This window comes from Gossypium raimondii, chromosome 5 (genome assembly GCF_025698545.1).
Source record: "Gossypium raimondii isolate GPD5lz chromosome 5, ASM2569854v1, whole genome shotgun sequence".
Classification (NCBI taxonomy): domain Eukaryota; kingdom Viridiplantae; phylum Streptophyta; class Magnoliopsida; order Malvales; family Malvaceae; genus Gossypium; species Gossypium raimondii.
Window position 1 is genome coordinate 4,495,356 of NC_068569.1, and position 18,276 is coordinate 4,513,631.

Sequence of the window (18,276 nt, forward strand, 5' to 3'; positions counted from 1 at the left end):
ATTTTGGCATTAATTTTATACTATGTATAAAGTTATAAATTTAATTTAGGATCTTTGGATTATTTTGTTTTTCTATTTTTGAATTTCAAGATTTCAATTTTGATGAAAATGATAATCAATTAATTCATTTACCTATTTTTTTCTGTGATTAATATAAAGAAACAACACACTAAGATGTATTGTATGTGTATACTATGTTTGTTACATTGAATTTTAGGAATAATATCTAATAGATTTAACAACTATCATTTGTTTATGATAGAAATTTTAAAATTTAACAGCTATGTTTGTACTCCAAGTTATTTTTAAAAAAAAACAAGAAAGTTATTTAAAAAAACCTAAAAATTAAAATGACCAAATAAAAGTATAGGTATAAGAATGAAAATCCATAATATACATACAGAGAAATTTAACTTCAGTGTATATATTAAATGCTTGTGAAGTTGCAAGTATGGCGATATTCACATTGACCGGAGTTTTTTTTTTCTTTTTTCCCTTTTAAAGAACATGTAAATTGAAATAACCAAAGGCCTAGACATTCAGTGTAGATATTATATTCGAATAACAAAAAAAAAAAATGTAGAACATCATATTACATCATATCAGCCCAAGTCCTGGACACTCGGTGTAGTGTTGCACCTGAATTGTAGTACAACTCAGCTAATTATACCATTCCCTTTCCCTTCTTTTTTGGCATGTATTATTGTTGTCGAAGCTATGAAATAATTAAGATGCAGTAACAGGAAAAATTGTGTTATTTCCCTTTGAGGGCCAAAGTAATTGCTTGAAATTTTCAAGATGGGGTTGCAGCTCATTGTATATATGTTATGGTGGTAGTGATTTGTGGCTACTTTTTTCCACTTGGAATTCTGGCATAGCAACTACATCATCGCCATGATTACATTCAATGAACATGTAGACTCACACCTTCATCATCATCATAATATGCTTATCCAATTTGGCAGCTTTCCAAGAATAAAAGCAATTTCCCCGGCCTGTTGACTTACAAGGTGACCAAATATTCTTTGCAGCTCACTGTACGTAGTGGTCGTGCGACCCCCCATCTATCTAAAAAAAGAAAAAAAAGAAAATTAAGATTACAATCGATGTCATTGAGTTACTTTAATAGTAGTTTGTCTTCATTAATAGTTGCTTCCATCATTTATTATTTATTTGATGATAGTTTCACTTTGCAATTTGTTTGCATCTAGATGTCTTGTTTTTCAAGTCGCTTCTCTTTCTATGCAGCTGCCTATTTTGGCTTTATCCTTCTTGAATGTTATCTAGATTCATTTCCTCAATGTCATCTAGATGTAGTGAATTTAATGAAAGTCTTTGTGATAAATTCCAAGTCTCTCATGTGCTTCTCATTTCTTTTAGAATATGAGATGTAAAATCTTCAATCTCTATTTCGGCTATCTTTTTTAATAGTCGCAAAGGTTTTTCATCTCTATCATTCTGGATGCTTCCAGTTTAATATGCCAATATTCTTCTTCTATCTATCCAAAGTTTATAAATTTCTTTGACTGGTGATAATCGGAGGCTTCCAAACATCCTTTGAATAATTCATATTTGATATGGCTGATAAAGTTTTTTCTTTTTCAGCTATACCAATAAAGACTACTAATTTCAATATGAAAATAATAGTAAAAATCATCATTATTAATTATATTTAATAATACTGATTTAACGGACGAAGAAAGCCTTTTAAAAGATGAAAAGAAAATTTTGAACTATTATTCCTTTAGTAAAACCCCATTCAATCTGGTTATATCAAATGGTTCATGATCTAATCCAAATTTTATACTAGAAAATTTTTTCCTCTATATCATTAGTAAAAATATAAGCTTGTAGAAACTATTCGAAAAAGCTTTTTGAAATTGAGCTTACTATTTGCAAATAGCTTCATTTATTTTTGTAAAAATTTCTACTAGTAATATTTGTCTAGCTTTATTATAAAACATAGTCTAAACATTTTATTCATAATAGGACTATTTTTTCCTTTATTAATAAAATATTGAAATATATTAAGAAGATTGTTTATCTCCTTAATATCTTTATATTCTAACTCAAACTCATCCCAATATCTATATAAAATAGATTTTAATAATAAATCATCGACTTCATTAGCTTTAGTTGTTTTTCAACTAAAATAGTGAAAAATTTGTAATAGCTGAAATTAGCTCTTTGTTCAAAAATATGAGTTTTCCATATTTCATTAATAAAATTATATAATTCTAATGATAAACCTGGATTGTAAAAATCTTTTATTTCTTGAATTTATTATTGTTTCAACAAATTCTCTGCTCCCTTTATCATTTCAGCATAACTGGCTTGAAATGCTGAATTTGGATCTTGGGACCAAGGTAATTGGCTTACAGTATTTGATGATAAAACTAGTTGTCTTACCATTGGATATGGCGCATAATATCCTTGATTGGGGTAAAATAGTGCTTGAACAGGTATATTCACAAATCTTTGTTTAGAATTTATTGTTTTCCCTTTGTTGGGTTGTTTATGGACAGTTGTCCATTCACCGACTTTTTCTAGAGGTTTTTTTACCTCTATCCATAAGGCCTACTAAGATAATCAACAATTATATTATTAGTACATTATATATATATAAGCTCAAAATTAAAAATACATAATTCATTGTACCATCCAATTCTTCTAGGTACATTTTCTAAACTCTTGTTAGTAAGGAATTGTTTAACTGCTTGATTATCAATTTTATTATAAATTTTTCAGATGCTAAATATATAAGAAAATTTTTATTCCCTTTTTATTGCTAATAATTCTTTTCATATATAACATAATTAATTTCATTTGGTTTAAATTTTCCTGAACTATATCCACATATTAGTTCTTCACTATTTTTGTTTTAGCTTTTAAAATACATCCCCAATAATTTTGTGAGGCATCATTACTAAAATTAATTTATCACATTGTTTAGGTAAATAAACTTTTGGACTATGATTTATTTCAGTTTTTAGTTTTGTATAATCTCTAAATCTTTTTAGTCCGGATAAAAGGTTTATCCTTTTTAATCTTTCATATAACTTACCTATTTTTAAGATAAGTTAGCAAGAAGTTTCGTCCATAATTAAATATTCCTAAAAATTGTTGAAGTTGTTTTTATCTTCAATATTTTCGGAAATTCTTTTATTTTACTATAATATGATATTGTAATTTAAGATCATTTGCGATAATTTTAATCCTAAAATTCTATTTCTTTTTTCTAGTTCTATTTTATTAGGGCTTAATATGATTTCATGTTTTATGAATTCTTGAGAAATAATATTTAAATGTTATCTATATTTTTCTAATGTGTCTAAAAATATCAAAATATCATCTATATAGACTACACATACTTTTTTATATTTATTAAATATAGAATTTATCCTTCTTTGGAAGATTTGAGGTGCATTACATAATCCAAATGGCATTACTTTCCATTGATAATGTCCATTAGGAGCACTAAAAGCTGTTAAAGGTTTAGATTCTTTGGTTAGCATGATTTGCCAAAATCTCGATTTACAATCAAATTTACTAAAATATATTGCTTGTTTAGCTTGATTAATTAAAATATCCTTTCTTGGATAAAAAATCCATCAAAAATAATATTTTAATTTAATCTTTTATAATTAATAACCATTCTAGCTTTTCCTCTTTTATTTCAAATGGTTTCGACTATAAAACAGGACTAGAATGTGGACTATTAGTTTTTCTATTAATCCTTTTCTATTGATTCCTTAATTTGTATATCAAATTCATCTATATCTTATTTAGTATAGATAATTGATTTGACTCTAATAACTTTATTGGGATTTTCCAATTTAATATCACAATACCTAGGGTTATTTTGCCATAATTTTAATGGTTCTTCACTAAAATTATTTTCTAAAATTTTAAACAACCAATGATTTGTTTCTAGTTGTTTAATCTTTTCTTTTCTTTTTGGTGTAAAATTTTTATCATACACAAATTTATGATTTTCTACTAATGATATCTCTATAGAAGATTTTTCTCGATAACATAATTAATTTTTATCAATAGAAAATGGTAAATGTTGGTATAAGAAATTATTTTCTAATAATATATCTTGATGCATTGTAGGAAAACATAAGATTTTGGTATCACAAATCTTACATTACTTATGTATATAGGTATATTTCTAGCCTTATATTGAAATTGCATTTCAATATATGTAGAACATTTCCTAGATTGGAAATTTGAAAATGTAATTACATCATTTGTTCCAACTCTCATTTGTTGAATGATTGTTGAAGTTTGTATTTCTTCCATTCTAGTGTTAAAATAGGTATATGAACTGTTTTCATTCTTATTGGTGTAGAACTTGAACTTACATTATCCTCTTCTTTCTCTATTTGAGTATTTGAGGTAAAATTAAATTCTCATTTGTATTTATTATAGCAATATTTTTAAAATATAATTTATTGCTGACGACATATATTCTATTGTACTTACAGGTTTAAAAGTACTTGCACTACTTATTTTCTCTATCATCCAGTCTTTTGGTATTGATAGATCTCTTAGATGTAATAATTGTAGTTGTATTTCGTAGTAAATTTATTAGGTTCAAAGAACTCAATAATTTTATTATTAATCTCTTTTATTTCTACTTCTGCAGATTTGTATATTCTTTAATAGAAGTCCAACTTATTGCTAGATCTTCGCTAAATCATTGATTTTAGAATTTTTGTTTGAATTCTTAAACATAAACACTCTTCTATTAGAGGGTTTGTAATGGATATAAAGTAATTTGGTTTAACTTTAAATCCTATTACACCAAGATGTAAATTTGATTGAATTCCTCCAATAAGTGCTTTTATTGGATTTTCAAATCTTTTATCTAACAAAACGCTATTATAAGTATATCATGACCTTTTTCTAAATAAAGCTCTAATAGTTATCATTATTATTCCTAAATGTATATATCTAACTTGAGGGTATTTCTTTTAATCCTCTTAATTTTATCTTTAGTAAATAATGGGATTTTTGTTAATCCTCCTCTAGTATCCTTTGCTACCGTATTTCCACTTATTTTCTCTATATGTCTTTGACTCCATATTTTGAATTTAGATATTTTATACATTTCTTATTTAGAAATATGATTTTATTTATTTATTCTATCATTTCATCGAAAAGTAATTTTCTTCTCCAATTAAATTTCCTAATTTTATATCTTGTTGTTCGTTACTAGGAATTTCTTCTAATTGATTATTAAAACTACTTCTTATATTAAACATAAATATATATTCTTTATCGATACCTATTTCGATATTAATTCATATAAAATCTCTTGAGATTTATTTCCTCTTCGTAACATATTTCTAATTCTTGTTCTTCAAGTGTTTTTATCATTTTCTTTGCACTTTTTCCTTTATTAGGACAATTTGGTGCTATGTGACCTTCTTCATCACATATAAAATATTTACAAATTTGTTTTTAGATTTTTAAAAGTTTTCTTCTAACAAATCTTTTTTTATTAATATATCTTTTATTTCCGGTTTCTATTTAACTAGTTTATACCTTCTATTTTCTTTTTATATTTTTATAAGTCTTAGGACGTATTTGTTTACATCCAAATTTTCATTCGTTTTCTAGGAATTTTTACAATATTTAGTACTTAAATTATGCTTAACTTGTTTAGTAGCTTTACTTTGCAAACAATGTAGAGTTATTCTCTCTTTGCAAAATTTATCCTATTTCCTCTGAGTCTATAATTTCGGTGGTACTCACTATTTTACTATGTTTATCTAGATAAGAGACATATTTTTTATACATATCTAATCCTATGGTGGTAGTAATTTATGAAAATATTAGTTTTTCAAAATTTTATATTTTCATTTTTAGTTTTGATATCCATGAAGAAATTTTTAGAAAATTCTTCTAGATATCTAATATCTTCCTCTATTTGAGTATTCAAGGGTAAAATTAAATTCTCATTTGTATTTATTATAGCATTATTTGACATGTATTCTATTGTACTTACGGGTTTAGAAGTACTTGCACTACTTATTTTCTCTATCATCCAGTTTTTTAGTATTGATAGATGTCTTAGATGTAATTAGTATCATGTTTACGCATTATATGGCTGGTTGAATAGTCGTCAATTTTTATTACTATTAACTTCTTTCTCTCTTTTGTTGTAGTGAATTATATGATAACTCTTAAAACTTTTGTGGGTATGGCTGCAATCCCCATTTGCTTGCCCCCCCCCCCCCCCCCCACTTGGGCTCACCATTGTCATTCAAGTTGTAGATTTTGAAGCTCAAAATTCAAAACAGCATAATATTTTATGTGGATGGGACGGTGCAATTGGGTATCGAGCACCTTTTTCATTGGGTTTTTTGTCGTTATTGTAGTTGCCTGTCTTGTTTTTGGTCGTTTGGTTTGGTTTACTTTATTTGGTCAATTCTTTCTGCTCTGCGAAATGTCATATAAACTCATAACATTATCTTTAAAGAGCATGACAGAAAGAAAGACATGAAGATACGTTTCATGAAGCGACGGTGACCATTAACTTGATCTAAAGCTATTGCTGCAGCTGATGCAAATGCAAACGCAAATGGGTGCTGCTGACCCAACAAAGAACAGAATATGTGTTAAAACTCTAGTGGATGGGGTAATATAAAATAGGAAGTTGTTTTTAATTTCAACGGAGGAGAAGCAAAAATGAGGAGAGATGATTCATTGTTCACAGACAAAGATTAACTAACACATATGTTTGACTTATACATAATCGTGGGACATTAGCAGCAGCCATTATGGCCTGTTTAGGAAAAGGTGATGATTAGATAATATATTTATGGGTGGAGTTAGATTTAAATAATTTTGTTCAACTTTGAGTCAAACTCAATTTCATACTAGTATTTTCAAACTTGGATGGACCCTAATGTTTCTGGGGGGGTGCATGATTGGGGACATATGCCTTTGTAAATGATATTAAAATGCAAATCCTTTGATTTTGAGGCACTAGTGCTCCTAGGAAAATGCAATTTGTAGCGCATGATCATCAAAGTACTAATATGATGCAGAGATAGTGGTGCTTATTTTACGGCTATTATTATCCACACCAGATGACAGAATTATTCCAAAGACCATAAATTAAAATTTTAAGTGTTAATGAATTTAATGTTATAAAATATATTTTAAAAAAAATTATTTACCAAATAATATACTTTTAAAAGCAAAATATTTAAAGGATATTAAAATAAATAAATAAAATTTGCTCTTTTATTATGGAAGATAAAAATGTTTTAAATTTTAAAGCATTTAAAATATTATTTCAATGATTATCAATTGATTTATGCAACTATATCATACAGGCCTGAATTTTCAACATTTGATATTTTTAGATTATTATTACGATATTTTGTAAATAAAATGAGATCTCATTGGAAAAATGGCAATAGTTTGAAGAATTTTCAGGGTGCAATTTGACTTATACAAGTGTTTTTTTTTTAAAACTACTATTTGTAATAAAAAAAACCATTTTAAGAAAAAGGAAAAGTAAAAAAAAAAATCACGAATTTTAAAAGATTTAATTTTGAAAGTATAAAACACACACACACATTTTTGAGACAAACCATATAATTGGGTTGAGGTGGGGTTTGAAATCCAATTCCAAAGATTCTTACCCAAACTCTTGCATTTACATGGAAATTCGAGACCATTATATTTGCATGTATAACAAGATATGCTATTTTATTTCATTGTAACCTTTTAGAATTGGAATAACATAGTGATTACTCACATATTCCAAAGAGAGATGGGACAATTTCTTTTCTTACTCAAAACAAACTCTATTGCTTGGATCAACTTGTAATTTGGATGGAGGAAAATTTTATGTATTAAATTTAAATTATAATCTTTGTTTTTATATTTCACATAAAATATGATTTGATTGTTTAATAAATATGATTTTGCGATTTTATTAGCAAAGATAGAGGTTAATAGTTAAATGTGGGTTTTCGTGACTTGAGTGCTTGTTGACACTCAAACTTGTAATACTTTAAAAAAAAGTGATTTTAAAATTTTATACATATAAATATTTAAAGATAAAGTTAAAAAGTAAAAAATAAAATAAAAGTCTTTCTATATTAAGTGATAACTGATAAGTAACTCCTTATATGTTTATCATTTTCACATTGTACTCCTAAAATGAACTACTAAACGTGCTTTAAAAACTTGAATTACTAAAAACACTAATTTTAAGTTAATTTATTTTTTAACTTAAGCCTTGTTTGATAAAGTGTTGAAAAATTCAATCAACTGAAAATTAATAATCTCAACAATTTAATTTTCTAAACATGTTTGATAATTTAAAATGAAATTTACTAAATAAAGCTTTTTCAAAAATAATCAATAAATATTATTTAATAGAGAATAAGTTTAATTATTAATTTTTATTTTATTCTAATAGGCTAATTATATTTCTTATTTAATTTTATCTAATACACAAACTAATTTTATAACTTAAATTTAATATTTAAATTTTTAACATTTATTTTTTCTAGAAAAAGGAAACAAGTTGGAGGGCAGATCAGAAGATAATTAATTAGGAGTATTGGTGGCAATCAAGGGTTGGGCAGTGGAATAATGGGTGGTCCATCATCTATTCATAAAGTTGTAATGCTTTGAAGTAATTTAAATGAGAAATATAAGTGTGTGGGACTTAAAAGGGCGTGGTCTCCGCTTCCCATAAAATATCAGTTTGGATGGATAATTAAATATAATATAACACATATAATTTATTTTTTATTTTACGATATAATGTTATTATAATATTTAGTTTTACTGTTATAATTATTTTTATATTAATAATAAGTAAACGTACTACTCTTTTAAACTTACCCTAACTTTCTGCTAATACAGTGGTAGCTTTGAACTGATTATTACCATCCAAAACTATGACGTGAAGTCACCATTTGTACGATAAAGACAGTTATAACCTCGTCAGGCACACAATCTGATTGTTCTCTAGTGGCGGTTGTATAGTACTAATCTCAGCTCCACGGTGATGATGAAGATGAACTACTACATACAGTAGAGGCATACACTGTTTACGTGTATGCTATGTATTGATGATAAATAGTTATAGTAATATATGTTTATATACTCGTAGAGATAATGTATTAAATATTAAAAAAAAAACCTCTCGTGTTTCCATCAACGGACGGTAAGGAAATCAGCCCATGTTTAAATATAAACATAAATTTATTAAACTTTATTTTCATTATATATTAATTAGGTGTTTAAGTCGTTTTAATTTCATTTTCATTATATATTAATTAGGTATTTAGGTCGTTTTTAATTTTATTTAGGAAAATAAGATGTTTTTTGAAAAGAAAGTATGAAAGTGTGTTTAGTTGAAGCGCTTTTAAGTTACAATTTTAATTTTTAATATAATTAATTTCTTTGGTCAAATGGTTAAATGATGATAGTTTTATTCTTGAGTCCCAGATTTGATTGCTCTCCTCTCCCATTTACATTTATATTTTTTATTTCATGCTGTTTTAAGTTTTTTTTAAATGAATGCTTTTAATGTATTAGCTTCATTAGTTAAATGGTTAAATAACAATAATTTCATTATTGAGACCTAAGTTTAATTCATTTTTCTGAACACATTTGTAATTTTTATTTCATATTGTTTCAAGTTTTTAATTAATAAATATATTATTTTTATTTTTTATATTTTAATTCATCTTTTAATTAATAACTCTTTTATTCATAAAATCAAATAATAAATTTGTAATTATATAATAAATATATATATATTTTACATATATCATTATGTTAAAAATATTTGAAATTAATAACTCTTTATATATAAAATAAACATCAACTAAAATTTTTAATATATTTTTCCTTATATATAATATTTATATGTCAAATATTTATTTTCTCTATGTATATTGTGGGTATGTTGATTTCTAATATTATAAAATAAAATAATTATTTGAATATAATTATTATTTTTATATGTAAAATATTTCAAATATAATTATTTTTCATATACATTGTGAGTATCATATTTCAAATATTATTATATGTGAAATATTTCAATTAATTATTTGAAATATCATTATGTTTACATGTGAAATATTTTAAGTACACATACAAAAATATTTACTGCACTCATGATATATATAGATTGAAAATTAAAGATTACAAATATAAAAGTTATATTTACTAAAATAATCATATTTGTAATAATTATTTTATTTGATTTTATGAATAAAAGATTTATTAATTAAAAGATGAATTAAAATAAAAAATTGAAAACAATATATTTATTAATTAAAATAAAAACTTGAAACAATAAGAAATAAAAATTACAAACGTGTTTAGAAAAGGAATTGAACCTAGGTCTCAATAATTAAATTATTATTTAACCATTCAACTAGGAAAGTGATATATTAAAAATAATCATTAAAAGAAGAAGAAGCTTAAAACAACATGAAATAAAAAAATATAAATGTGAGTGAGAAAGAAATCGAACCTAGACTTAATGACAAAACTACCACATTTAACCATTCAACTAAAGAAATTAATTATATTAAAGAAGTTAAAAATTGCAACTTAAAAGAAAAGCGTATCTAGTTGGACGAGCTTTCCTACCACCTATGCTTTGTTTCTCTCCTAAAAACGGCCTATTTCCTTAAATAAAATAAAAAATGACTTAGAAGGCCAAATTAATTTTTTTTTTTACTTATTTAGCCATTAATCTCAACCACTATAGTCAGTTTCCAACACACAACTCAACTCTCTCTCTCTCTCTCTTCACTTTCTCTATAAACTGAAAGCTTCTAGTAGCTGTACTCTATGATTTGTCTTCAATCTATTCAGAAATAATATAATAATGAAGTCCATAATTTATGAAGTTTATAGAAGTATGGTTAAAACTGATAAATGTTTTATTTAATTTTATTATATTTTACGGGATAAATATTAAATTTGTCACGTATATAATAAACATAATTACATGTTATTATTTACTATCATAAAAAATAGTTTAAATTAAAAGTGATCTAATTTGGATAATGTTTATTAGATTGTAGCTATTAAATAAAGCATAAGTCAAAAATGTGTAAATACTGTAGTAACTAATTTCTAACGATGATGAACTAATTAGAAATTAGGGTTAATGTGTAAATACTATAAATATTAGGGTTATGGTCCATAAATTATATATATAACTTCTCTAATATCCCATATTTAGAAAAGAAAAGAGAAAATCACTGTTTCTAAATTACTCGTATGCTAATTTGGAATATTAAAATGCCAAGAACCAGTGAATTCAAATATATTTTCACAAGATAAATCCCGATTTATTATGAAATTATAACGAAATTTTGAAAACAATCCTAAACTCTAAAAAAGGATTATAATAAAGAGAGGAGAATTCATATTTAATTTTGGAAGTGTAAAAGTACAGGTGTGACCGCCACCAGTACTTTTGTTAATTATGATAAACCCAGGTAAAGAAAATTGGCTTTTGTTTTGGGGAGTGAAAAGTTTTGTTAATTATTACGAATAAGTACTGAGGCTTTCGTTTTCAGGTTTAGTTGAAATTATATAAGGTGGAAAGAAAGTACTCTCACAATATATTTACTATTTTATCTTTTCAAAAATATATTATTATTTTATAAAATGATCGAGTATTCTGAGTTGGAATTTAGCTGATGTGTAAATATTGACTCAAACAACCATTTAATATAGAGCATAAATTGAAAATAAATATATGGTAAAATCTCAATCCGTTTGTGGAGTTAAAATTTCCGGCACTTGTGTACCAAATAATTACCCATAGGTAATTATATCTTAAGGGTTAGTATTTGGCATATTGATAATGTACTTTTTTTAATATTTTATTATATCCTTATAAGACACTTGTTAACTCCTGATTTTACTTGTAAAATTTAAAATCTCCATTAATAATATACCAAATATTATTCCTATTTCTTGAACACTAAAATAATATTTTCTGTTACATATCTAGTATCTTTTATAATGTTTGACCACATTGTTGTTTTCAGTTGACAATATTATATTTAAAGATATATTTATACATGAAAATTTGAACAATATCTTTAATACACTTTTTTAGAAAAAAATATTTAGTGATTATTAACCATTAAATATTAACTTAATTAATATTGTTATTTAAAAGTGTAATTTCAAGCCTACAATTAAATCTATACTTTTCTAGAATTTAATGGTTTATGAATTTTAAAAAATATTATGTGTTTAAATATATTCGAATATATAAAATTAAGACAATAATAAAGCAAAGTTTGTAGTTGAGAAATTAAATTTTAAAATTTTTAAAATAAATTTACACAACTTCAAAAGAATCAAATTTAATTTGAATCTATCACATGAATCATAAAGTAAATTATAACCTTAAACATTAAAGTTCAAATATCACAATTTTTATGAAGACATTTTAATTATTATATACCTAATAAGTTGATTATTTAATGACTATGGTATAATTTAAAGGAGAAACCACGTATATCCATTCTATATAATAGCCCTCTCACGATGAAATCATAAAAAGACAAGATAAAAGGGTTTCTTCTTTTCATTCTTCTGTCCTTCCTTCCGTTCCTTGGGGGGGGGGGTTCTTTAATTTTGGTTTTTACTTTGGCATGAACAACAAAAAAAACCCTAGTATTGTGTGAAGTTCTCCTGGTCACTCATTACCGAAAACGTCATGGATCTTGGATTTTAAGGTCTTTTCCTTAAACGGGTTTAGTTTGTTTTCAGATCTGTCTCATTCCTTTTTAATATTTTTCTATGTATTGTGGAACAGTTTATTTCTTCGTTTCGGTAAATTGTGTGTTGCCTGCTTTGTTTCCTTATATGGGAAATGCTTTACCCTTTCTTCCTTTCATCTAATACCTTCTTCTTTGGGACATAGAAATTGACAGAAGAGAGTGAGCACACAGAGGCACTTGTATAAGGCTATACTTTTGCTTTTGCGTGCTCACTTCTCTTTCTGTCAGTTTCCAGTGCCGGAATTTGATCTTAATTTCCTTTTGGTCACTTCTCGGCCTGTTTTGTTCCATACTCTCTACTCTTGTCTTGTCTCGCTTATCCCCCATTTCCCTCTGTCTCTCTATAATTATTGATTAATCACATGTGATCTTCCCTCTCCTCTGGGACTGGGACTAGTTAATTTAGAAGCCAGCAAAAATACTCTACTCTGGGAATATGGTCTACGTCTGACTGTCTCTTTTTTTTTTTTTGTTGTTGTTTCTATTCAAAATGTTTTAATTTATGTTTTAAATTCAATAAATAGCATCAACGCGTGACTTTCGATGTTATTGACTATGCCTGATCACTGTGCGGATTTAACGGCAAGACTATGAATAGTATGGGACCATTCATGTTATTAATTGCCTATTAGTAGCTATAGCTAGTATGGTCCTCCAACTAACCCTCTTTCTTTTCTTTTTCTGGTTTGTTTCTTGTTATTGTTTCTACTATCTTCTTCGGTTTTTCTTTCTTTTTTTTAATTCCTGCGCATGCGATCATAGTCAGTACCCAGAAATTCGTCCTGCTTGGAGCTTGCTTTCACCTGAATCTAGCTTGCTTTCACCTGAATCTAGCAGAATCTGGTTGCTTTCACTGATCACAATTGCAAATGGAGGTTTCTATTTGTAAATTCAACTATAAACCCACACTTGAACAATTGACGTGTTGCTTGTTTAGTGTCTGTGATTAATGGGTGTTGATCTGCAGCTAGTTCTTGCCTCAATTTAGGGGAATCAAGGTTTTACCCATTTTGCGGTGTATTTACCTGCTCTTCTTTGCTTCCATGGGGTGATTTGATGATGTACCGTGAGTGCTGAAAAGAAGAAGGGCCCTGGGGGGGGGGGGGAGGGAACTAGGTTTTAGGTTTTGTGATGAGTTTCCATCAACAGTTTGTCTGGTTTTTCATGTTCCTGTTGCAGAACAGGTTTAATTTTTTAAATCATCTTAAAAACCCATTTAATCTTCGTTCATTTGAAGTACATGCATCCGTCTGTTTTATGAATTGTTTCTTGCGTCAATATTTTTCAAGCTTATCGCACTACAACTTCAAACTGTGTCCAGGCCTTTATTATTTCTTGTATATCCTAAAACATCAGTTGGATTGTATCAAGGTAAAGAGTTGCATGCAATCAACAATTCTCAAGCACTCTTTTATTTTTATTTTTTATTTTTGTATAACTATAAGTGTTCTCATGGTTTTTCAGGAATCTAATCTTGTTCTGGCCGGGTTGGTATGCAGGTAAAGCTTCCCAAAGTTTAAGATAACTTTTTTTTTTTTTTTACCTTTGTGATTACCTGCAAATAAAGATAAGAGTTTCTATGCATGTGTTATTTGAATGGTTTGATGATAAGTAATTGGGCGTATCAATCTTTTATTGTATGCACCTAAACCGATCTTGATAATGTCAAAGCTGGAAGATAAACGCTCTACAAATATGTGATACTGAAGGCTAATTACATACTGTTTATCTTGCAGTGCATGTATTGAATCGAAGAAAGGAAATATGTTTTGGTCCATGTTTAGTATCATATCTAGGCATCTGCTGCTGTTTAACTTAATCTGTGTAAGCAAAACGAGACTTGTCTTTAATAAGAAATTTTGAAAAGAAAAATTAAATAAATAAAAGAGCAAAGAGTAAAAGATTGAGTTAAACGGATTGCAGTGTCTGCTTACTTGATTCTTGAACCAATTTAACAATATGTTATTGCTTTCAGCAGGGTTTATTTTCCATTGGCAAAGCCTTGCTCCATGTAATTTGCCTCCTTTAGCTTATTGTCTTTGCTTTGTCCCTTTCTTTTTATATCTATTCACCAGTAAATTATGAATTAATTTAATCTTCCATACATTCAAGCTCTTGTGATTGATAGAAAACGGAAGCCTTAAATCATTTCCCAGCTATATATGTCTGCATTACTAAGTACCCAATGGTTAAGTTTTTTTGATCTTATTTCGATTTACTTAATTGCTTTTGCTGAAACCATCAATTAATATGCCGTGCAATGTTCTTCTCAGCGGACGACTGTGAATGGATGGGGTTCTCTCATTTGGTTTTATGGGGATGTCACTATCATACACCAAACCTGAAATGCTCAAATCTGATTTCAAGGCTTCAAAACAAGTAAGAAAACATTGAATAGCTAATATTTGTATAACAAGTAGTATTTGTCTTGTTGCGGGGATGCGGGCCTCCTCTCCAACTATGCTAGGTTCTTGCTGGATTTAAGGGGGTTAAACTTTTTTTTTCTTTCTAAAATAATAAAATAATAAACAAAGATATCATAATCGACTCGTTTCCCCATTATATTAGTAAACAAGCTTAAGTGGGCTTGCTGCTTTATGTGAGTGGTTTTTGCCTTTACTGCTTTTATGCTTTGTGCAATGAAGATTTTTATTTTATGTTTTTCCCAATTAGAAAAACCACAAATGACTGGATAGAATTTGTATGGATGATCAAATTGTGGGATCATCAATGTCGGATTGTCTGCATATCCAGCTAGCTAGACTAGCTTTTATGGTTCTTAAAAATGAAGCAACTTTTTTGTCATCAACCTTTGCTGGGAATCTATCTTGGAGCAATATGGCAGAGAGTGACTGCTTCTCTTTTTGATGTAGTGAAACGATTTCTATTGGTCTACATTATTTTATTTATGGGGGAATATCAATGATAGTCGCTACTTGCTATACTTTTTTTGTTTTGTTCATGGAAAGCATTAATATAAACTGCTTCCTCTTTAGTGTTTTAGGAGCTCTTTCAAAAAAGCATCAAGTTAAATGTTGTTGCATGATTGATATACACATGGAGTAAAATAGAAGTCCAAAAGTGAATAAAACTAACCTGTTATAAAACTTCAGACATTTGTACTTGTCATATAGTTTCAGGTATGTGGGTGTGATAGTTTCTATTAGGCGCAAAACACTGATCTTTGTGATGGATTCTCTTCTGCGACTTGCTTGAGATCTATCAATTTGTACAATGAAGAATGGCGCCGTGGTGCTTTGAAGATGAAAGAACTTGTCAGGAGCTGTTCCTGTTGTTCTAGTTTCAGACCATCTTTTTGACTTAATAGGTCACTTAAATTTGCCCTTAATTATTATAACCAGTCTTGTTTTCTTTTTGTTTTAATCGTATAATGGACGTGATTATAATCGGTCCCTATTTGTAAATCCTCTATGATAAAGTCAAACACCCTTCACTGAGTATTACATTAGTGTTTCAAAGAGATTGATCATATGCAAGCTCTGGAAAGCCTTAACCTTTGTACTGCGTTTAAAATCTATGAGAAAGGTATCAAAACATGATGGTGCTTCCATCCATGTTTTAAGCCTTAAAATATGGTTTGTTTCTTTCAAATGTTTTGATTCTTTAGAACCAATTATGTAAATATGGAAAGCGCAGAACTATATTAGGTAAGATCAAGCTGTGGGTTTGAGATTAGAGCTTTTTTACTATTAGCCTGTGGGGGGTTCTGAATTTAATCAAGAAAACAAAATGGTTTTGCCTGAATTCTTGCAAGTGAAATGCTTACTTTGCATCATTTTTTTTTTCTTAATTTTGGTGGAGTAAATTAGAGATGGGTATAATAGATACATATAGGGTTGATGAAGTAGTTTCTAAATCTTTAAGATGGCCAACTGTTTAGCATATATCAGTCTAAATTTTGTGTAGAATTTAGGGTATTTATCATGTTGTAGGGAGTTGACCATCATTGGGTTTAATTATTTAATTTAGGGTAACTTTAGCCTCAAACAAATATGTCCTTATCCTTGAATTTCAGGCCAGAGCTGATTAGAAATCCTTGTTTTCATGAAACAAAATAATAGACTGCACCTATGACCTGCCCTACGGCGTGTCGTTTGTTTCAAAGCAATTGTAATGGCTGGAATTTAAAAGCATCAAATAACTATATGTAATTCTGGTATTTTGTAGCAACAGATGTTTTAGAAATGCCTGGACAAATGCATGTGCTTCATGTTAGCTGTCTGTACTTGGTTGAGTGTGCTATTATGAAGAAGAAGAAGAAGAAACTGCAATTTTTCTGTCTGGCTGCGTTCATGGTAAGTGTGGGTGAAAATTAAGGCTTCCTTGAGTATTATGAAATTGTGTGCAACTGTTGTGTTTTTTGTTTTACATGCAGTGGATCATATTAGAGAAAATTGACTGTGATACATACTCATCAAGTGAAAGTCGTATTAGAGAGTACGAGTTAGATGAAATTTCAGTTTTTAAACTCTCTTTGAAACTTGTATAATCCCAACTTTCAAGATTTGCACTCATGGTAAGGATGGGGATGTGAAGGCTAATAGGCGATGATTTGAAACATTGAAGTTCATGCATGTATATATATATATCTTACTGTTGAATCTGGATGTTTTTTACTTGTGTTGTGATGGTGACCTTATTGCAGTACTGTCGCAGGAGTGTCCAAGAATGTTGTTGAATACCATGGAAGAGGTTATACGCAAAGAATATGAGGATAGTGGGAGCCATAGCATATGATTTGTACGACCCGTGGGACTCTAGCACAAGAGACGTCAAGTCCATTATTGCTTTCTCCAATTCGATCTTATCTTCTTGGCCTTCTAGTATAATTATTTTTATATTTACAGCCAAAGCAACCGTTATTATTCTACTCTTTTATTTTATGCATATAACTTGCTAGACATATAAGTTGCCAGCTTTTTCTGTTTTAACCCGTTTTCTTTAAAAAAAAAAATTTGGTGTAATAGAGACGGTTGATCAGGGAGAAGGGTCATCTGTATGAATCATTTGTAAAATGTTCCATTTAATTTAGCATTAATTGAGGGTTTTTTACCTAATAATCCAAAATGATAATTAAATATTAAAATGGGTCACCCTACAAATTAATACTATCCATATGGGTCGTTTGTTATAGTATTTTTTGATATCGCCTAATTGGTTGGTGACATCACATGGGGTTTTAAAGAAAACGATTTTTTATTGGTGCTGTCAGGTACATTGACGGCATCGAATTAAAATATAATTAATGATTATATTTCGAAATAGTTATTGTAGCTTAGGTGGTAGAATGTGATTTTTAATTATGTAATTGTGAGTTCAATTTTCATTGAGAGTATTTTTACTTTTTTTCTCCAAAAGTAAGTTTTATTTTATTATTTTTTTAAAATTTACTTTTTTTGACAAAATAACGTTATTTGTGTAAACATGATCACATGGTTAAAAATCA

At 27.9% G+C, this 18,276-nt stretch overlaps 1 protein-coding gene across 50 annotated transcripts; it reads left to right on the forward strand.

Moving 5' to 3' along the window:
* Positions 1-12,603: 12,603 nt before the first annotated feature.
* On the forward strand, positions 12,604-17,882 carry LOC105767534 (uncharacterized). 50 transcript variants are annotated; one of them, XR_008196246.1, is made up of 9 exons: positions 12,604-12,764; positions 14,131-14,180; positions 14,274-14,308; positions 14,546-14,633; positions 14,785-14,820; positions 14,922-14,997; positions 15,083-15,188; positions 16,998-17,125; positions 17,476-17,882. XR_008196246.1 is itself a non-coding variant. In XM_052631562.1 (8 exons), exons 1-6 carry the CDS (start codon positions 13,456-13,458, stop codon positions 15,152-15,154), a joined length of 510 nt encoding a protein of 169 aa, XP_052487522.1. In that variant the 5' UTR covers positions 12,773-13,455; the 3' UTR covers positions 15,155-15,188; positions 16,998-17,125; positions 17,476-17,882. The 50 variants fall into 50 exon arrangements, 11 of the variants coding, with proteins under 11 accessions (XP_052487522.1, XP_052487523.1, XP_052487526.1 ...); XR_008196247.1 differs by lacking the exon at positions 12,604-12,764 and adding an exon at positions 12,781-13,694; XR_008196254.1 differs by lacking the exon at positions 14,546-14,633 and having other exon boundaries at positions 14,788-14,820.
* The last annotated feature ends 394 nt before the right edge of the window (positions 17,883-18,276 follow it).